Raw genomic sequence first — 22,078 nt, forward strand, 5'->3', positions numbered from 1 at the left:
AAAAATTTGCTCTGGGCTGCACGTTACAAGGCAAGATGCCCAGAGAAGAGAACACCGGGATTTGTTGTTGTTGTTGAATTTGTCGTTTTAAACATGCATGCAGTCAAAAATCAATACAGTTGGATTGCTAAAAGTCGGGAGGGGATCAAAAGAACTATACTTTGAGATACTTAATACTAGATTTTTATCTCCTTTTTGCTCCTGCCTTACAAAAGTCATAATCCAAGTATTGGATCATTTCTATTTAATTTTTGAACCAGAAAGCCTTGCTGATTCCAGCAGGGAGCTCTGTTCCGAAATCAATGGTATGATATGGCCCGTGGCTTCAATCAAACAAAAAAAAAAAAAAAAAAAGCTGACAAATAATTATTGGCTCATAAGTGATACTGGGAAGCAACCCAAAAGTTAAACAAATAAGCAGACATAACCAAAATGCTGAAATTTATAAACATGTCACGTTGTGAGTGTGGGAAGTTTTTACACTTAAGAAATTACATATGGATTATTATTCCATCTTTAAACTCGTAAAAATACCTTCAAAAGAGCAAACTTAGGAAGTGGGATAAAACCCCATATGCATTGGTCTTTTTCAGGAATATCTTTACAAGGCAAATCCTTTGTAGCCAGCACAGTGCCCATCAGACAAGAGGACATCTTTAAAAACACGTGTGATCAAATGTCCTTATCTTACCTGATAATAATACAAATTCCAAAGTTCCTGTATTTTATAAACTGCCATACTCCCACCAAAGGCATCACTTTTTCATTTCTTCCTAACACCATCTAAAGGCTTAAGTGCAGGATCTAAAAATTCAGACTGACCATTTCTAAACCCCACTACCAGGAAATTTTCAATGTTTATTTTCATATTACAGATAAGACTAGAAGCATTCCTTGTTCTTTTCATTCATCTATGCTTCCTCTGAGGATTCAGATGTCAACTGCTTATAAGTTTGCCAAGCTTTAATTATTTCGGCTGGAAATTTCCATGTTGGCAGTTCGATAGAAGCTGAAAATTCTTGCAAAGCTTCTGTCAAGATATTTCAACCATTTTTAAAATCAAATACAGGGGAAAAGAATGTCCATAACAAGCAACCTTTTCCTTGAAACAAGCCAGTTTTCAGAGCAAAGAACTGAACTTTGTGTCCTTGTAACACCTTTTTGCAATACCCATGAAAAGCCATTCAAATCTGTCTAGCTTATATCGCTAGGAGGTGGGGAGGAAAATACTCAGTTTTCAGAGACTCACATATTTTGATCCTAGCACATCTTCTCTGTGCACTGGACATGCTTCACTGTGGGCCAGAGCAGGATTATCCTGGGCACTGCAGCTCTGAGTAGCTGAGCCCACATAAATTGAGAGCAGGGTACAAGTCTGTTATACACCCACAAAAAGGAGTGGGGAAACTGGCACCGATCAGCAAAAAAATGGGTTAGCATAAAGCAGACACCAGATGACTGAGATAGGGGTTTGCTGGACAGACAGAGTGGAAATGAGATGAAAACCTGTGAGGAAGAACATAATCTGGCTAAGGATAAGAAGGACTGTACATTTCATTGGGAATACTCAATTCCTGACTTGCCAACCACCATCAACAGTGACCCCATGAGCTTGGCTAATGGAGTTTGTTAGCCAAATTTGAAGTTCCTTTCCTGCTGGTGGCTCATGTTGGCACCAGTAAGATGCTACCAAGTATGATGTGGCTTTTTTCAGTTTTCCTAAAACCAAAAAGCACCTCATTCCTTTTCTTCAAGCCTAAGAAGAAACAGCATGCAATCATGTATTCAGGACTCCCTGATATGACACATCACACACAGGGAAAGAAGAGTGGCATGTGCAATTTATGTCCTATCATTTCTTAGTGTTGCAATGCTTGACATTGCAAATTTAGCAATGAACCTTTCGGAGGCCCTGGGTGTTACCTGGTAATAAGATAGATTAACCATTGCCGAAGGTACTATGTTAATACTATATTATTAACCCTCTATCTAAGATCTCTTACTATGAAGGCTGGAAAGTGGGAATCTGTGGTACAACGTGGGGCTGTACAAAAATGTTCAGACTAGCTCTGAACAAGCATGTTTTCACAAGAGCAGCAGTCAAGTTGTGTTAGTTTTGTGGTTGACTCCCAGAAATGCCTGGCCCCTGTAGAGTGTAATTCAACAATATGCCAGTTCTGCCTTTAAAAGTTGCTGCGTGCCAGTCTCTCAGCTGTGCCAGGACATCTGTTTGTGGGCTAGGCTGCAGAAGACTCACTCACATTATCTAGGTTAGGAAAAGTTTATTTGGGAGGAGTGCTTTTAAACTACACCATGTAACACTTGACTGTGATCTCACACACAGCTGCACCAGCACAGCTGAGCACCTGGTGCTCAGCCCAGGAAAGTGGGAAGAGAAAAGGAAGGACTTCCTAAGACAGTAATTTATCCAATTAAACTTCCAGAAAGGTCTTTTTCAGGAGTGAAATTTGGCATTGAATTACTGGATTCCCCTACCTTTTCAGTGGTCATTTGCACACGCTAGACTCTTGCCTCTGTTGGCCCCAGCCTTTTTCCTGCACTGGACACAAGGAAATACTTGGATATTGCTGATGTAGGTGCTTAAATGAGTGGTCCCACTCCATGCCAGTGGTGAATTCATTCCAGTGAGGGACAGAGGATAAAGAAAAAGAAAGCACTTGCATGTGGATTTTAAAGAGCTTGGCAGCATGTCAGCTTGAAGACCATAAGGCTGGTGTATGCATCAGAATGAAAGCACCTACCCAGAAAATAATATACAGTGGAAATGTGAAAACAAATGTAAAACTAGCACCCAAGAACAGCCAAAGCTCCTGAATATCCTGGGCTGGATTTTTATGACCTTGAAACAATGACCTGGAGTAGCCTGTTCCCTAGCACGCACCACAGCAGACATGTTCAAACTAAAGGATTAACACTTCACACACCTATCAACAGACACAAGCATTAAGCAGGATGAGATAACAGCATGGGCAGTCAAGAAGCACTGCATCCCAGTTCAACACAGGAGGGTTATAAACACACAAGCCTCTGAATCCAGCAGTGAAAAACTTAAGCCTGCCAAGCTGAGGATGGATTGAAGTAATGACTAATATTTCCTGGGAAAATATCTGAGAAGTAAGGAAGATAAGGGGAATAAACGTCCCAGAACCTCCAGACAGAAATAGCATACTGAAGATATAACCTATCCAGCCTTCTCTCTCTATCTACCAGACTTAGCAGTATTAACATGCTAATTGATGGTAGATAATAACAATGGACATTAATGAGAATTTCTCTGTACTCCTCCCTCCTTTATTAACAAGACTGGTTTTCCTCCCCAGCCACCTTGCAGATACCATTCAAAGAGCAGGAATTAAATATGGCCAGACAGTTTCTGGGGATCACAGCCAGTAGCTGGATGTTGTCATGAGAGAATAGTAGGTGGGTTGGAAGGCAACTGGAGAGCCAACTCAAACTGATTCAAGCAGAGATACTTCATTTTTTTCTTCTTTGGGTTTTTAATTGGTTGGTTGGTTGGTTGGTTAACCTGCTGCATCTTATAGAGATCAGGGCAAGAAAAGAAGAGCATGTCCTCGCAACATTACATAGATGTGGTCTTTGGTGTCCTAAAGCAAGGTTAGAACCCAACTCATACTCCCTTTCTTGGTTACACTCTCCCTTTCCCTTGTGTTCTCTAGTACACACTGTTATCTTTTTGTTCCCTTTGCAAACCATCTGTGCATATCCTATTTCTCTGCTGCTGCCTAGATGCCTCTTCCTGCTAGTGCAACACTTCCTCACCAGTGTTGTCCCCTGAGGCCAGCTCAAGGAAATTAACTGAATGCAGCCCAAGCAGGCTTTAGTCAGCTACTCTGATTTTCCTGACGTGCAGGGAAGACAAGGAAATGGTGCAGACAGTGGAGCAGCTCTGAGAAAAATCAAGTTTCACCTGGGGTTTACATGGTTCTCAGTAGTACCCAACAGCATGAAGCAATCTGCTTCACTTAAGGCGTGGTGGGCATGAGGAGGACTGAATGCTTGCTTTGGATCCCTCTTTTAGAGCAAATAAATACATTTGGGGTTTCTGTGTTCTAAACAGATATCAGTGCAAAGATATCAGTGTGTGTCACTGGACTCTCCATGCTCTCCTAACACCCAGTCCTCATCAGGCTGCCCACGCTCACTTTCCTTCTCACTTCTACCCATAAACACATACACTCACACACCAGGATATATAAAATATTTCCACTCCTTCCACTTACTGGGCACTCAGTAATATTTTGAGTCCACAGGCTCATGTTGGAGCTGTCCTCAATGGTGGTGCACCGCTTCTGTTTGTTATCCCAGCCACAGTAGGGGTCTCTGGCTCCTAGGCATTCCCTGCATGTGCAAAGAGAAAAGATTAAAGCTTTTTAAGACCGTCTAGCTTTAAAGACACGTATTCAAGTATAGTGCTTGTATATGACAGCTGTCAACTGCACCAAGGCTCAGCAGAAGAAACAATTTCTTCTAAGCGGAGGTTTACCTGCTTGGAAGGGGAGAAGAGCTGAATAGAAGGGTGATAGGATACAAAGCAAATATCACTCATAGAAGCTGTAGATTAAAAATCACTTCACTCCTCTCCAAGGCCTAGGGAAAGAAAATGACTTTACAAATTTCAGTCAAAGAACACTTGTCATTGAGATATCTTTGTGCCACCATGTAATCACTCAGCAAGCCAAAACTCACACAAAGCAACCTCTGTGAGTATGTTTTCTGACACTGTGTCCATCCAAAGGGGTTAGACAAGCAGAATTAGCCAATGGACCAGTAATAAAGGGTTTCTATTAGTCTTGGCCTTTGCTGGAACAATGGTTTCATTTATAATCCCAACATCAAGATGTCAGTTTGGAAAAGTCACAGCAGAACATTATTTCTAAGCTTTTGGCTGCTTTGAACACTACTGTATTCATTTTCCTCCTGAATCCATATTTACAGGCTAAGTGTGTGTTCCCAACATGTGAGCTGCTAAAGAAAAATAACCAGGGTTATTACTGCTGCTAAACAGAGAAGGTCAGTCACAGAATTAGTTCGTACTGATAAAATTCAGCTGTATTGGTAGTTCCCATAAGTTGCTTTCAAATAGTCAATTTTTATTAAAAACCATAACAGTACAAGCCGCATCATGTAAGTATTAGTGAAAACTGAAAAAGAGAGGACTAAACCTAAAAATACTTGCAACACTATTTTTTATTCCAATGATCTATTCTCTTCTATCACACAAAATACTGACAGGATCCTTCCGGAAGTCCCAAATTATTTGAAAACTGTCTATTAGACAGCAGCAAGGGACCGAGGGGAAAAACTCAGTTCAAGAAGCTAAACATGAGAGTAATAAAATTTGTTCTAAGGTAAGCATCAGTATGATAAATCAAACATCAAAAAAAAAAAAAAAAAAAAAAAAAAAGAAGCAAAAAGCAATGAGATGTGAACTGCTCCCTCCCAGAAACCTTTGAAATACTATTAGTCTGTAATCAGCTGCAAATGAAAAAGCAAGTCCCTTAAGCACAGCTGAAAATACTCTATCATCTGTACGGAGTCTACAGTGATTCGTCCCAAAGAAAACCCTAAACTGTTTTGCTGTCTGGTATCTGTTGCTTTACACACACACACACACACACATATATATATAGACACACACAGACATGTAAATATATTTATATTATTAGTTTCCAGTTTGCTCCTGCATGGCAGCATCTACATTTCCTCTTCCAAAGATTTCACACACAGAGTTGTAAGGAACATAACTTTCTCTTTCATGCTTTAGGAAATGACTGTCTCTATCACATTTTTCTTTCAGCTGCTTTAGCACACCCAAGGAAAAGGCAAAGACGATTTCGTCCTATCCCCAGGCAACAGAATGTCAAATATTTGTCTAGAAAAGACTTGGGATCCTCAGTCCAAGCACACAGAAGGGACACATACTGTTTTACTGATTACTCTGGCTAAGGACTCCCGTCCTGCTGTTTTGGCAACCCACACTACCCTCACCCGTGAAGTGGGGCTGCAGCTGCATCCAGAGCTGCCTTTGCCATCCAACAGCCCCTCAACAAGGGCAGCACCCAGTTAATTGTGAAGCAGGTCATCTACCCATACTCTTGGCTGCTCAGCACTTCAGTAGGATACTAGGTAGTTCCTAGAGAGAATAATAGAATCACAGAATCGTTTAGGTTGGAAAAGACCGTTAAGATCATTGAGTCAAAATGTTAACATAGCACTGCCAATATAAGAGAAGCAACAGGAGGTGAGGAAGAAAAAGAAAAAGCCCCTGCTTTTAGTTAGAGTGCCTTCTGGTCAGGCTTTCAGATCCTGACATCACGTACATGCTATTGTTTCCAACTGCATGAAGCCATTTCCCTGAGCACCCAGCGAGCTGAGAGAGGTCATTGTAATTCGTAACAGGGAAGGCTGTTGTGAGCATCACCCTATTATGATACACATTTTCTCTGAATTTAATTTATAGGAAAACTTGTGCTGCATAAATTCAGGAAATAATCTCCATATGTTCTGTGCTGCAGCCCTCAGCCACTCTGCAGGCTGCAATATATCCCAGTTAGTCACTGACCACTTTGCTGGCACTATCATAATGTATGTCATGTAGCTAATGCACTGCTCTTGGCTGCGAGCGGCAAGATACAGATCCCTAACGGTCCACTCAATGAATCACACACAGCCTGAGGTCCCCTGCTGCCACCACTGACCCCCAGCTGATGGGCCATCAGTAACTGAGCTGCAGAACTGCCAGAAGGCCATGATGCTGGCCCCCAGGAAAAGCCGAGTACAGCACTTGTTGGTGGGGAGGCATGGCCATCCCATGCTGCACCACCCCTGTGCTCTGCATCCTGAGTGTAATGAATTCCTACTCAGGTCGGGCTCTGCTGCGTTGTCTAAACGTGTACTCCGTAATTTAACAACCATCAGAGCCCAGGACTTCTCCCCATCTGACAGCAGGCCCGCCAAACCATTTGAAATCTAAAAACAAAATAGATATGCAGTCTGCATCCCTTAGGAGCCCACTCATCTGCCTCAACTCTGGTAAGAAACCTATTATAACAGCTGACAGCAGTACACTTAAGGGTGAGGAGGAATGTATTTACTTACACAAAATTTGCTCTTTTTTTTTTTTTTTAACTTTTGTAGGCAGGAAAAGCATTAAAATGTGCATTACTGCAAGAGAAGAACATTTCTGGCAAGTACCTTAAGTGAACACATCAAAATTCACCCTAATTTATATCCATACAATATCTTCAGAATATATACCCTTATTTAAGTCATTAAAAGGTACAACCACACTAGCAAACACACAGCAAAAGACAAATATATGTATGCATATATGCATACACAGATCGAAACAGTTCAGAAATAATACTGTCAGTATATCGGGAACAACTGTGTAGAAAATGTAAAGATATCACAGCATTTCCCTGTGCTCAGAACTCAAATAAAATGAAATGTTTATGGGTAAATGCCATTTTGTATTATAAGAACACTGAAAAGTGTCATACAGGCCACAGGATACAAAGTCTTGCAGGGCAATATGTAAACACTGTTAAATAAGATACAAATGAGTCTACAAACTATAATGAAATTCTGATGTTTCAAAGGCAATGGGACTTATGCCACTGGCTCACTGGGGCAGATTTCATACCATACATATAGGGGATACCACACTTAGGTCTCTCCAGTTGCAGGCTTGGAAATGCCTCAAGGAACTAATGACACACTGTTGTCTCCCATCATAATTCACACAGGTAGAGGGAAGACATTATCCCAGATGACTACCCAAGCATAGCAGATTAACACTGGCTATATTAATACTAATGACATAGTTAATGAAATCCCACAAAGTGGGATGCTTCTGGAATTAAGATGGTGATGATACCACATGGCCCATGCCCCCGTTCCCCACTGGCTATCTTACTAACCATAGTGCATTTGTTGAGGACTCAGGAGAATGCCTCTTGACAGATATCTAAGAGGTTGGATTTATTATGATAGGACATTTCTATCAATAGCGATTCACTTTAATTCACCGCCTCATAATAAATGTGTTATCTGAGGCATAAAGGCATACACTGAAAATGCTCAATTGAAAAACAATTCCAGTTGTATCTCTATTCAAGGTATTTTTTTCTCCAGTTCCTTTTTCTCACTTACCAAGGACATTTGCATGAAAATAAGATCTTACTCAAGAGCTCACCTGCTGCCTGCTGTTTGGGAGCTGTAAGCCTCCCTGTTGTTGGCTGTTGCAATCATTTCTACAGCAGTGATCTGGAATAACAGAAGTATTAAGACTCCAAGTGGGGCACTACCCACAGCCCACTGAAGTTAATGGAAACTCTTACCTATGACTCAAAAGAGTTTTTTATGGGGCCTTTGAAGCCTGGCAGTGCTGAGCCTTCATTAATAGCATGTGCTGAAAAAAGGCTTCTGCTTCCAAGATGCTGATCTTGCCTAAGATGTCCTTTTTTTGTAATAGCCTAAATGATGTCTTCTTTCAGAATCTTCATTAAAACTTAAACATTTGTAGTTCACAAGTTTTTCATTCCTACTTTAATTTGCTCTGGGTCTGGAAAACTTTATCTTTTGGTCATTTTCCCCTGAGAGTTAAAACTTTAGACTGTGTAACAAATGGATCATAAAATCAATAGAACCAGACCCAAGAGATTAGGCTTTGACAGACCAAAGGAAAGAAATAATTACTAGAGCTTATTCCCATTCTTACTACCAGACAGAATACATACAAAAACGCTCTTTTGTACCAAAAGCCACAAAACTGTCATGCAGAGCATTCACACTTAAGAACTCCGCTTCTCTCATCTGCCAGGACGTGCTTGCTCTCACTGTTTTCATTCGCTCTCTTTTAATTTACCCACTTCTCACTCCTTTTTGATGACTGAAAGCAAATAGGAAAGAAATGACAGGATGTGGTGATCTGCAGAGGCAGGGCTCTAGCCCCAAAGACTGAGAAGCTCTGTTCCCAAACTGCTCACAAAACCCTGCCACTGCACCAGGAGATGGTTCTGCATTTTTCCTGATGAGTTTGAAACTGCAGTGACCATCACGTTTGCCAGGGAGATAACTGCCATAGGACCTAGCCCTTTAAACACCCATGGGCATCACTAGGTAGCTCATTAGAGGCACAGAGATAGTAGCACTATCAACTGGCTCAGTGAAAACATTTATAAGCTTGATCCTGTAAGGCACTGAGCAACACTCATTTGTGCTCAGCGTCTCAGAAGCATGGGCAGCACAGAGGAGCACCTTGATTTTTTTGGGAATAAGACCTCAGAATTTCACACTGTTTTGTTGCACTCTTCGAGCACTTAACTTTAAGAGAACAGCACTTTGCAAGCAATAAGGGGGTTTTAGCTGTGTCTGTTAGTTGCAATCATGAGGCTGTGCTTGGCAGACAAGGTTAGCTTACTGTCCCCTTGCTATCAACCTGCAGAGGGGATGAACTAAACAAATAATCATATTAGCTTCCAGTGAACCAAATCATAATTACTGACAACCTCAAAAGCCTGTGCAAAGAAGAGCAGACTTCTGCCTTCCCTAAAATCAAACAGCATGAAAACAGAATAATAAGAATCAAAAGGATGTTCATGGCTTAAAAAAATAAGATTAGAAAGGGGAAAAAAGCACCAAATGTTCAAACAATCCCTCTAATTTTGATACCTTTAAAAATTCAAACTGCAGAGATGAGTTAGTGATCTGTACAAATCCATTATCTTTCCCCACTGAGAAGATAAGCCAGGTGGAACTGAGCTGCTTTAGTCAGACGCTGGTCAAGTAGCAGCTTCATTTCTCAGCTGGTGAATACAACGTATTCCGTGCCAGATGCTACTACCCTTTCTACAAGACAAGTAGCCATGTACTTCAGAAGCAATTCATGGGGCTATTTGTGGAGCAGGGCACTACTCAGGAAGCGCATACTACAGTTCACAGGTACCACCACAGTGCGGGCTACAGCTGCTGCTAAACTGGACAAGGTTTGTTTTTTTGGCATTTGATATTGAACGCAGAGGCAGAGAAGCTGAAATGTGTGTGTGTTGTGTGTGTGTGTAATTCATCACCCGCACATGCTTAGCATCAATGATTGCTGCTCTGCACATGATTTGTTTTGAATGCATAAATTAAAACCATGGTGTAAACGACCTCTAAAATTGAAGTCCATTTATGAGCCAAACACATGCAACTTATTCGAAAGAAGCAGGGCACAGAGGATTTTCAGAGGCTGTTTCATCTCATTTTCCTTTCCAAATCAGGGACCTTGGCTTGTTAGTTTTCACCTCCTGCCCTACTATTTTCAGTATCACTTTAATCGATTGTGGTTTATAGATTATGGCCTTGCACAATCTACACAACAAACTATTCAATTTCTTAGTTTCTGACATCCCATTTCATCATCTTTTAGCAACAGTGACTTCTTTATTGGCTAGGTGTTTATTTTTATTTTTAAAGCTGTGAAATAAAACAACATTGCATTTATTCAAATATGAAGATTAATGCCACCCCAAGAAAAATTCTGATTAAATCTGGATTTATGTTTACATCGGTAAAGCACGTTATTAAAAAAAATGAATAAGTGTTTCTCCACAAACACTATCAGACACTCTTGTCACTGTGCCAAACAAAACTGACCTCTAATAAAAACAAAAGTACAGAGGGCCTCTGACTACCAGTGATGGGATCAGTCATCCACAAGAAAACTGAGATACTATTAAAGCCCTAATGAAACAAATGGCCAGAAGGAATTCCTGAATGTGGGGCATGCTTGTTTGGATTGCAAAGCACAATGCTTTTGAGCCTTAAGAACACATGCCTCCCAAGGCTGCCATATGGAAAGAGGCAGAGGGGACTAGACATCCTTTTGGAAAGGCAGCTAGGGCAAATCAGTGCACTCAAGTGTTATTCCCTGTCTTTGCCCTGTGTGAGTCACTATCTGGAGGCAGCTGTTAGATTAAGGTGTGCTCTGCTCCTGTGTTTCTGTTCTGTGGTTGCAGATCTGACGACTTGTGTGTGAACATGGCAAATTCCTGTAGTCTGCTGGCGTAGGTGGATACATGAGAAAGGGTGGTGTAGGCAAGAGCATATCCACTGCAAGAGACACAAGCAGGTTTAGCTTCTGCAAGATGCTGATGATTTAAGAACACAAACTATGCAAAAAAAAAGGGAATTTAGGAAAGGAAAGAAAGCTGCAAAGGCAGAAAACTTAGAAAGAAATGTGAGTGATGATGAAGAAACCTGAAAACAGTCCACAGTTGTCACTCACGCTGCACGAAGTAATCCATATTCATCAGGTCCTTTGTGCAAGCTGGATTTTGTTAAACTCTGGGTGATTACTTTCTGCTCAACAAGATATAGATTGAACTAGACAGAGCCTTTGTAGATTAATGTATGTGGAAAAGGCAAAAAAGTACTAGACCACCTACCACACCCTGAGGATCTAACACATCTCTTGTCCACTGCAGGGCTATTCAGCATTGAATAAGGAGAAAAATGGTCCTGCCAGCATACTTTCCATTGCTTTCTCCCATGTAGCGGTAAATATGCCATCAAATAATGTCCATTCCACTTTTTAACAATGGACATCACTTATGTAAATGGATATACTTGAATTCCAGCCCTACCCCTTTGCAGACTGGAGTGTTCCCATACGTCTACAGTACTTCAGTATTTTGACATGTAAAAGACCCCAGACAGTACAATATTATGTATTTCTATAACTAATATATATTTAATGTATTGACATGCACTTAAATTTTAAACATAACCAACAATAACAAATTTGCTCTGGCTCCAGATACTTCCTCCTCCCTGAACAGGTAAAACAGCACATCTCATAAAAAGTTGATGATATGTCTGTAGCAATATATTCAGTCAGCATTAACGCTGGACCCATTTGAGTTTTACACTGCAAATGCTGCCCAGAAGCTTGAGACATGAAGCAAACCAGCTATCACAGCAGTAAGGCTGTAGTCACTGCGTCAGGAGCCATGTCACTGAATATGGCCATTGCCTAGAATACAAATTTTATGACCTAATAGTAGCAAATTGTAAGAATTGACAGATACAATGGATTATCTGCCCTGGGGCTTGCTGGTAGCTTTAGTTATTAATCTTGTTTGTATAACAATATCATCAATATCATCCTAACATAACACATTCCAAGAAAACTACCTGCTTTCCTGTCAGTCACCACTGTGCTGAAACTAATTTCACATAGTGAACCTAGCAGGCATCAGACGATAATGACTTCTAGACATCATTGATCTGAATTAGCCTAAAGTCAGCCTGCTAGAGGTAAAAGGATCCATACACTAAACTGTTCCCAATCCTGCGAGCTAAGTCATGTTGGCAGTATGCTTTAAAAATAAGGAGCAAACTAAAGCTGCCAGCATGTTCAACCTCCCTGTTTCTTCCTCCCTCCTAGGAAATCCAAGGCCCCCAAAACAAATTGGATACGTAGTCATGATAGTAAGGAGACGAAAGCCCTGAAATTAGCTGATTTTGTTTGGCTTTTTCTGAAGTTACCTTCACCTGTTTCAAGAGTCACATAGACCTGAACTCTCTACTTCTAAATTCTCCTTCTGCCACAGTACCATTCACAGGGGTCAATTTACATAGTTCGGAGCTAGAAGTGGGAGCCTGAAAGTGTACAGGCAGCTTGAAATAAATGTAAAGCATGTCACTGGTTCGAGCATTTGATAGAAATAGGACAAACTTCAATAATTCATCTTGTTCGGAGCAGAGCCCCTTTCCACTCTTTCATCATGCGTTCTCTCTTTTTCAGTGATGCAAAAACCAGCAATCTCAGTACAGGCTTATTTCTCAAACTCAGCCTCTTGTTGGTTTCCCTACTGGCCCCACATTGCATTGCTCTCCTCACTGTTATTTGTGATTCCTTCATACTTAAATGCCATCTACAAAGTATACTATTTTCTTTCTTCCATGCCATTAAAGATAATGTCAAATAAGATGAAACTGAAAACAAATCTCTCTGGCATCTTACTGGAAACATGCCCCTGCTCACTGCATTACCGCTTATCCTTGCCTTCTTTTTTCTCCAATTTGAAACACACATGGTCACATCCCTTTCCCAGACCATTCAAATGAAGCTCTTCAACTGCTATCCTGAAATTCAGGTTTCTTAGACCTGTACCATACCCTTGAATTTTAGAAGTCCATATACTGTAAATAGCATGGATGTGCTTAACTTTACACATATAAACAGCTACAAAAAAAAAAAAAAAGGGAGTAATTGCCTGCTACAGCAGATGTAAATGTGTTTTCAGGATAAAGAAAACAGTATAATTTTGTACTTCTATTTAAAGAACGCATATCCATTTAATCTACCAAATTTCATTCTTTCCAAGAGCATGGTTCCTTTTGATGTCTTCATTCTCTGTCAGTGGGGGTCTCACTATTTACTTAAACGCAACCAGAATGCCAAACCAGATGTTTAGTGATTTATTCTAATATATTATTGGGTACTGTGGATGACAAAATATTGGGCTGAGCACTCTCCTTTTTGCCTATAAAGTCTTCCAAAGCTTTTCAGCATTACTGGTGGCACAATAATTAGCTAATTCCCTAAATTCTGGAGAGGCCATAACAGCCAAAACAGATGGAAATTAATGATTAAGCTTTATCACAACATTTTCATAGGCTGATACCTTCCCTGTTGCCTCTATTTTTAAAAGGATGTTTGAGACACTGGGCGTTTTTAAAAACTCTCTGGGAGAAGATTTTCAAAACAAAATCTGGGCCAGATTTTCAACAGTCTCAGCTCAGAAGGAAAGGCTGGATCTTCAAAGTCTTTGATGAACAATCTAGCCATCAATGTTTCCTCAGCATTTCCTCAGCGATCTACTGGATGCTGGGCTCCACTGGACAACAGCCTCTGCTTTGTTCCCTTCCCTGCCTCTTCTAACATTTTCTCTCCTGTGCTTTTTACCCAACAACAGTTCCTTGTTTGTCCTTCGAGGAACTACGTTCTGATGAAGAGGTCAGAGGATTTCCAGCCCATATTCAATTCACTCTTTCCCCCCAGATGGGAAATGTTTAGATCTCTACCCAGACTTTATTATTCCTCCAATTAAGTTCCATGACAGTTTTACTCTTGAAGTCTGGTAATCCTGTAATTCTGGTTTTGCAATCCTAAATTCAAGTGTTTCATTCCTTTGTTACAGAGGATTTTGCACCATATAAGGAGTAAAGAAAAGAAGAAAATAATAATAACCAAAGCAATCCTTTGTGTGATATCTTAACCTCTTTAAAGCGTAGTGCGGACATGATATCCAGACCGTGCTTGAAGCTCCAGGTTTGCACTTTGGAGAGAAAAAGAGGGCAGAAAACTCTGCTTCTTTACTGCAGCTGCTGACCCTTTTCTTCCAAAAAATCCCTGAAGCCATTTCAGGAGCTACTCACTTATGTGTACTTAGTTGACTGATCACTGGCCCAGAGCTATTTAAAGGTGAATTGTGTTTCTCAGATGGATCTCAAGTCAGCAAATAAGAGTACTTATTAGCTGAGTCATTTCTGCTAGCTTTGCATTAAGCATCATGGCTGGAGGGGATGTATGGCAGAATTCAGTCCAGGTAGGAGGGCAAAAACTCAGCATCAATCAACAGCAAACTCCGTGCAACTGGGTCAACGAAGCAGGTGGACTTCAAATGAGATGTCACAGCTGCATGCAAGAGGAACTGGCTCTCCACATAGCCTTGGAAGCAGAAGTATCTTCACTGGTGTGAGGCTGACCTGAGGTGGCACTCACACAACCTGATAGATAATTACATTTGAGCACAGCATGGCAGGAAGAAGACAAGCAAGCCAAACTATTCTCACAACCACAGTGTACACCCCAAAATTGCAACCTGCATCATACAAACTGCAAATTTTATATAGAAAACTGGAGGGAGGAAGAATATTAACATAAAGTTCAGTAAAATAAACTGCTCAGGACCAGGAGAGCAGAAAATGTGGGTATTCAAAAGTATATTCAAGAGCTGGTCTCCTTTCTAAACGCATTTTCTTTTCCTTATTTGAATGTGTAATCAAACAATGGCTACAAAATTACTTCAATGGTGTTTCTGCCACAGGGTTTCTGTCTGCTCAGAGGTCCACAGCCCTGATGCTGCAAAGGCGCAATACAAAGAGATCACAGAGTGTTCCCTGCAACAACCAGCTCATTTTCCTGTTTGATTGCAATTCCTAAAATCAATAATCTCACCCCACGCTTCGAAAAAATTACTAAACTACCTCTACAGACAGACCCCACCTGAAAATAATGCTCCAGAGCTGAAGCCTGCACCTCTCTAAAATTCAGATTCAGGATTTTGTTCAGACACATTCTAGAGATATGGTGGTGTCCGTGATAAAACTGCAGTGCTGGCTCTCATGATATCTCTCCCCAGAGCCTGGGGGCAACTTGAGGTAAAAATCCAAGCTCATTTTAAAATTACAGGGAGGTTACAAAGATTTCAAAGCCATGCAAAAATCCAGCAGCAAGCACAGACAAGCTACCACCCTGCAAAGCAGCCTTCAAAACAAACAGCATGTTCAAAGGGCTTGTAAGATTTGCTCACATTGGACATCTTCCTAATAGTCTCCAGCTAGAGCTGGGAACAGCAGCACTGAAGCACAACAGGAAAACACACACACAGAGCAAGGTCCCTGCAGCCAAGTCCAGCCTGTAAATTTGGGCAGCTGACATTACAGATGTCTTCCAGTTGCCCTGTTGCTAAGACTGGCTGTTCTGAAAAGACAGATTGAGACAGGTCAGTGCGCACACACAAAAAACATTGTTCAGACACCTAGAAATACATTGAGTCAACAAAGTACATCAAGACATGGGGCTGAGTTACTGGTCACCATTCAAGAGATTAAATTGGTGCCATGTCAATAAACAAACAGTAAAGGAGATGGCAGAAAACTTTTCCCCTTTCCGTCTGCTTTTTCCTCTGCCTCATTTCTGAGCCTCAGTACCCAAGGTTTTAAAGCAACACAGCAGAAAAGATCACTGGAGGGGATCAATGCTGGGATCAATTTTCTCTCAATACATGATAGACTGTTCCAGGGAGAAGTGAGAAGGCAGGGTAAAGTCAAGAGCTCCATGAGAAAGCATTGGTGAAGTCAAGAGCTCTATGTCAGCAATCACAAATCCACATCAGCCTCCAGGGTATAAAAAGCTGCAAAGTTTCCTGATAACATAAGGCAGAGCCAAAGAAAACAAACAATGTTGTGGTATTCCTGCCTGGGAGGTGCAAATTCTACATCACCTCCAAGCTTCTTGAGCCCCCATCAAAACGATTGCATTATAGAAACTACTGAAACCAGAGCTTTTCAGAGAGGCCAGTCAGGAAGTCACAGCACGACAAAAAAGTAAGCAGGGGGTGTTGTAGGGGTGGGAGCCCTTCTTTCCATGGTGGCTGTATATCAGCATGTATTAAACATAGACACGACAATAAGCAATAAATCACAGCCCAGGAGAAGTGCCACGTGGAATGCACTGGAGGAAATTAAAACATCCTTCTCGATACAGTTCAGTATTGAAAGAAATGTAACGAAGGCCAAGTTGACTTATCACCTACATAGCCAGGATTCTAAGGGAAAAAGGGTTCTAATATTTGCAGCTGAAAAACCTGCAGTTGACTGATTTCCTACAAAAATAAAAGCTAAGCTTAAAAAATAATATCACAAACAACCTTTTAAACAAATAAATAAATAATGGCCTTTCCTGCTTTCCTCAGTTTTCGTCTTTTTTCCCACCTTTTTTTCAAAGCCCATCCTTTCCACAAGACTCAGCCACAGGCAAAGGATCCATTGCAATGTACGTTACCTGGCCAGCACCAGAATTCAACAAATTCTGACCTCCCACATCGCTTAACATATGCACCCACCATATTGACAGGAGACCCTATCTTGTGTACTTTGGTATTGCCCAGTGGCTGCCTTAAATTGCTTAAAAGTATCATGAAACTAATCAGAGGAAGGCAGAGGTTGAGTCTCCATCCCCGAAAGAGCTGGACCACTTCCTTATTTCACTGAAAAATGCCCCTAGTAAGTTTGTTTTAGAAAAACAGCATTGGTACACAAGCTTCCCAGTAATTTCAGCCAGGACTCAGTGCCATGCAATGCATAAAGGCTGCTTTTGGCCACCAGCAGGCAAGGGAACCTCTTTGGAGCTGGGTTTTTGTTTTGCTGTGATAAACTTATACTAGCAGGGGACTGCCCTGCAGCACTAAAGTCCTAAATAGATGGTGCTCCTGTGAGTTACCCTCAGCTGCAGCTGCTTTTTCCCTGCTTGTCCCATTTTTAGGCAGTTGAGCAAACCTCCACTATTTGAGTTTTAATGGAAGTGTCAGCCAAAGAACTTATGCAGGCTGAAACTGGGACATGATTTATAAATTACTGGAAAGCCAAACTCGAGATTACAAAAAGAAAGAAAAGGAAGGACTCACTTCTTTTGAAACTGGATGTGCATACTCACATAAATATTCTCTAACTGACACTCTCCAGGGTAGCCTGAAGAAGACAGCTGTATGTCCTGCCTTTTAAAATCTCTACTTCTAAGGGCTGTGAGGACAGGATGGCGTTTTCCAGCTGTGGTTCTCTTTCTCTTACTAAACAATTTTGTGTCAGCCTGTCTATATAAGCAACTAAACCTTTACACATTAAACAATTCTGTGTCAAACTTGCAGTAATGACAAAGTTGTATTTTCTGAAAGGGACAATTAAGATATTCCCTGAAAATATAAAGAGATGGCATTTTTATACTCAGACAGACATCCACTTAGTACAAGCTGACAGATAAACTCTTTCTGAAAATAAAATGACGGCAACATTTTCTATACCAGGGTTAGTTTTTTTTGGCAGGAGAACCGGGACATCTTGCAGTAGGCCATGAAAGAGGGAAACCACTTAGATGTTGCTAACAAAATCCTTCCTCGTCTAGCACAGAGGGCATCAGTTTCAGACGAAACTCACATCGAGGAAAGCAAAAGCAAGAGAGGAGAAGGAAGGGTATTTTTATGAGATGTACACAAGCAATTACCTTCAGCAGACCACATTACAGACTCAGGGATATTATTTGATTTGTCTCAATCAGTTGGTATGCGCACTCTTTCACCTGCTTAAATGAAGGAACAGCATTTGGATGCAAAAACCTACTACACACATTTCTGGGTGGAAAACTGCTCTGGAGCCAACACTGACAATGTAAAAAATGGGTATTTTCCTACTCCCTTTGAAAGGTACAATCAAGGCACAGAATCTATTCAGGTGTAAGAGGTGTCACACATACTTGACATGAGCTATTGGTTTCCAAAAACATTAACAAGTTGCCACGAAGCTCAGCCCTGCCTCATCAGACATTTGAAAGGTGATCACTCGGATAAGCCACAATAGGCTGGCTGCAACCCAAATTCAGAAACCTGCAGCCATACTGCCAGTAAGAACCACCAGCAAAACACACGGAATTCATAAAAGCAACAGTGAAACATCAAGTTAAAAAAAAAAAGAAAAAAGAAGTATTGTAAGCCCTTCTTTGGTAAACGTACAATTAATTTCTGATGAGGCCTAATTGATTTTTACCAGAAAAAAATACTGCTCATTCTCATTGCTCCTGTCATGATTGCATCTATCAGGAGATGCACTTTCAATGGTGTCTTTTGTCTTGTAGTAATGAAAAAAAGCCTCCTAAACTGAATCAGACTGGAAGATGTTTCCCTGGTGCTTTTCTTTTTAACCTGAAGTGGAATATATCAGAGCTGTAAATTTGCTTACCCTTCTGTTCTGTACATGGAGCATCTCTCCAGAGGAATTTTTAGCACTCCATTATTTAAGCCCACAAAGAGTGACCTGTCGCTATGCAGGATTTGGAGACTCTTGATTGCTTCTCGTTGTCCATCAGGGAGGATCTGCATTTCCTCTAAATAACAACTCCTCAGGCTCCTGTTAGTGGTAGAAAGGGCCTTCAAGATGGTGCCATACTCTAATAGAACAAGAAACAAGGCACAAGTAAATCTTGGAGGCATTGACTTCATTTCATACTTGCCTAAAGAGTAAAATATCACCGTCATCTTTACACAGCTGCTTTAAATTTAGTTTTGGTCACCCCTTCCCATTGGTAGAGAGAGCTCCTACCTTCTTACAATCCCGAGCAGTTCTCAGACATTACAAAAACTGCCTATGAGTGTGTTTTAATGGGAACCCAGAAAGATGTGAACCACCTGGAAAGTGAGCACCTGGAAATACTTTCCAGTTGTAGCACTGAGGCAGAAAAGAGTCTGGTCCTATCACCAGTGAGTTATACAACAAGGTGACCTTAGATAGCAGGGATCATTTCTGGTGCCTTAAGTCTGTATTTCTTTGGGTTTATGGAGCAGATCATTGTGATTTGATGCCATGACAAATGACAACAGAGGCAGAAGCCCTGCAGGAAGTCAGAGAGGCCTCAGTAATGACTGCATGGGTTATGGATCTAATTGAGCCTCTTCCTGGAAGAAGCCGTCTTGCCAGCTTGACAAAATGTTATGGCATGAACAGTGCATACGGCGAAACACATATGCTTGTGTTCACAGTGATCTTACCTAAGCAATTCAAAGATCTGATAAACTGTGGGAGATTTATGATGGGGAACAAGGGGCAGCCACGCTATTTTTTTGTTAAAACCCCAGAGGTCTGTCAGCCCCAATTGTTCCTGAAGCTTAATCTTTCTATCCCGGTAACTTCTGTATTGGTGCTAATGCTCAGCAATTTATAGTGCTGGGGTTGGCACTTGGGAGGGCCTTAAGTGTGCAACAAGACTGAGACCCAAGTTTGGGCTCATTTTGTTTCAGGACTATGTTTGTGTTCAGGGCTGCCCTTAGGGAGGGCTGTCTCCTCTGGAACATTTCACTGGTTTAAATATTTCAGGTCCTGCAGAGTTTACTCTTCAGTCACTTCTGACCAGGGTCAGAGAGGAAACATGAATAAGGAGGCAAGGTTATGGCAGTGGACCTTTCTATACAAATGATATGAGGCAGAAAGTATCCTGGCTTTCTCTTAGGCTTTGTAGGTGGGACTCCTCACTTAAAATATCAAGATATCAAAATGGCAGAACCATGATGTATTTTCATTTAAGTACATTCTTCTCATCCTAAACAATGGGCATGGAGGCTCTCACAGTGGGAATGTTACTAGAACACATCCAAGATGATCACTTTTGAAGTAAGTGGTGGTAAAAGTTAGATAAATTATGACACAGTCCTGGAAGGTGGTAACATGATTATGAGGCAATGACTCTGCATTCAGATGTGAGATTAAAGTAACACTTAGGGAGGCAATCCATCTTATTCTAAAATCAAAGCTTCAGCAATAAAGGATAACAACTTTATACCCATGAGGCTGGCCATGTGCTCTGATTAATCAAACTATTTAATTTAACCTCTATCATTAGTATGAATATGGGCTAAGACAACCATTTATAACACTTTGTCCTTCTCCAGCATCTTTCCTTTATCCAAGATATCTACACTTTTCAGAAAAGGCAATGTATCCTGCTAATTAGAGGATGGAGGTAGAAATAAAGAGACCAAATCATTTAGTTAATTCTACCATGGGCTCTCTATGCTACCACAAAAAAAAAAAAAACAACTTGCCTCAGCTTCCCCATCTGCATCACATTTCAATGCATGCCCATTCCTGAAAGCACGGGGAATCATACACCAGTAGGCACACAGGAGCGCAAAGAATGACATAATTAAAACCTTGGACAAGCCTGGAGCTTAGTATTGTTATTGCTTACTTAGAGATAAGTATGTCATAGAACAGAGAGGCAACCTACATGCACATAAGCACAGAGCAGCAACCTTTGCTCTTCTCCATTGTAATGTATTAACCTGACTAGTTGAAACATGCTTTTATATAAGGGAGGAAAATGCTATTGTTGCTTTTAACCACAATGTAGATTTATGGTCTGTTCACTTGGGACTCTGCCTCAAGTCCTCCATCCTGCTTTTAAATTTACTTACGCAAACTAAATTCCATGCAATTTTGTGTTGAAATGATATCAAATGACAACTGTGTAATGGTGTCAAAACTGGGCTCCCCCGGTTGCTAGGTCTATGCCCAAGTGGAGAGAACTTTCTTAAGCCCTGATGCTCTTACCTGTTCCAATATACATCACATGGTAGAGAGTATCCTTCCCCTGAACAATATCAACCACGAGTTTGGAAAATCGAATGTTGTCCTGAGTCACGTATGGATCTACAGTCACTGGCTGCACGACATCATTCATCAGGAATAAGCGCTGTGCATCCTGCAGAACTCTCTCCGTCAGGTTCTCGTTAGGGCTGTCATCATTTAGTGTCCCACACTAAACACAGAAGATTGAACTTCAGCACCTGCATTTTCTCCCCGCTCCAGCAGCCCAAGACCAAACCCTGAAATTCTTCTGGAAACCCATGTCCTGTTGATTTCCTGGGAAGGTGGATCTGTGTGAGGGCCACAGAATCAGGCTCTCAGCCTTACCACAGGTCCTTAACCTTAGCTTTGGCCTATAGCCCACTCTTTAAAAAAGTTTCTCACAGCTGGTCCACAGGCCAGCTATGTGGTGTTTCATTCCCCTGGGATACCCTGCAGCCAGCAAACCAGAAGGGCAAAAGGCATTAACAAACCAAAGAGAAAAAGAAAGAATTAAAATTAGCTGTAGAAAGATTTAAAGCCTGCAGTGATAAGTTTTTGTGGTGATGAATCCTTTAAGTATTTCAAATAATCTTCAGGGTCTACCTGGCACCTCAGTCTGTACAATGCACAAAACCTGGAGGTTAAAACCCCTGAAAAATGGGTTGGTTTTGTGTCAAAGAAATCAACTCGTCACAATGCTTTTCTCTGATGTGCTGCCATCTGAACAGACCCCTCTAGTTTAATCTGAAGCAAGGCAGGTTAGCCTCTAGCTCCCCCCTTCCCACATGCAGCTCTTCTATGCTCATAGCAAATGGCAGATCAAGCCATGTCCATACATCTTTGAGCACCAAGAAGCGTACTGAAATAG

General features: G+C 41.2%; 1 protein-coding gene across 1 annotated transcript in view; it reads right to left on the reverse strand.

Annotated features, from left to right (window-relative positions):
- Nucleotides 1–22,078, reverse strand: part of SEMA5B (semaphorin 5B) — a gene marked incomplete at both ends in the record, with an annotated part of 136,047 nt that overhangs the window by 36,412 nt on the left and 77,557 nt on the right. Inside the window, 3 exons of the mRNA XM_080621298.1 lie at nucleotides 4,263–4,380; nucleotides 18,829–19,036; nucleotides 21,193–21,400. Coding sequence (XP_080477424.1) covers nucleotides 4,263–4,380; nucleotides 18,829–19,036; nucleotides 21,193–21,400 — 534 coding nt within the window. The remainder of the gene's footprint in view (nucleotides 1–4,262; nucleotides 4,381–18,828; nucleotides 19,037–21,192; nucleotides 21,401–22,078) is intronic.

Source organism: Psittacula echo, assembly GCF_963264785.1.
Source record: "Psittacula echo genome assembly, chromosome: 6".
In the NCBI taxonomy this organism is placed as follows: domain Eukaryota; kingdom Metazoa; phylum Chordata; class Aves; order Psittaciformes; family Psittacidae; genus Psittacula; species Psittacula echo.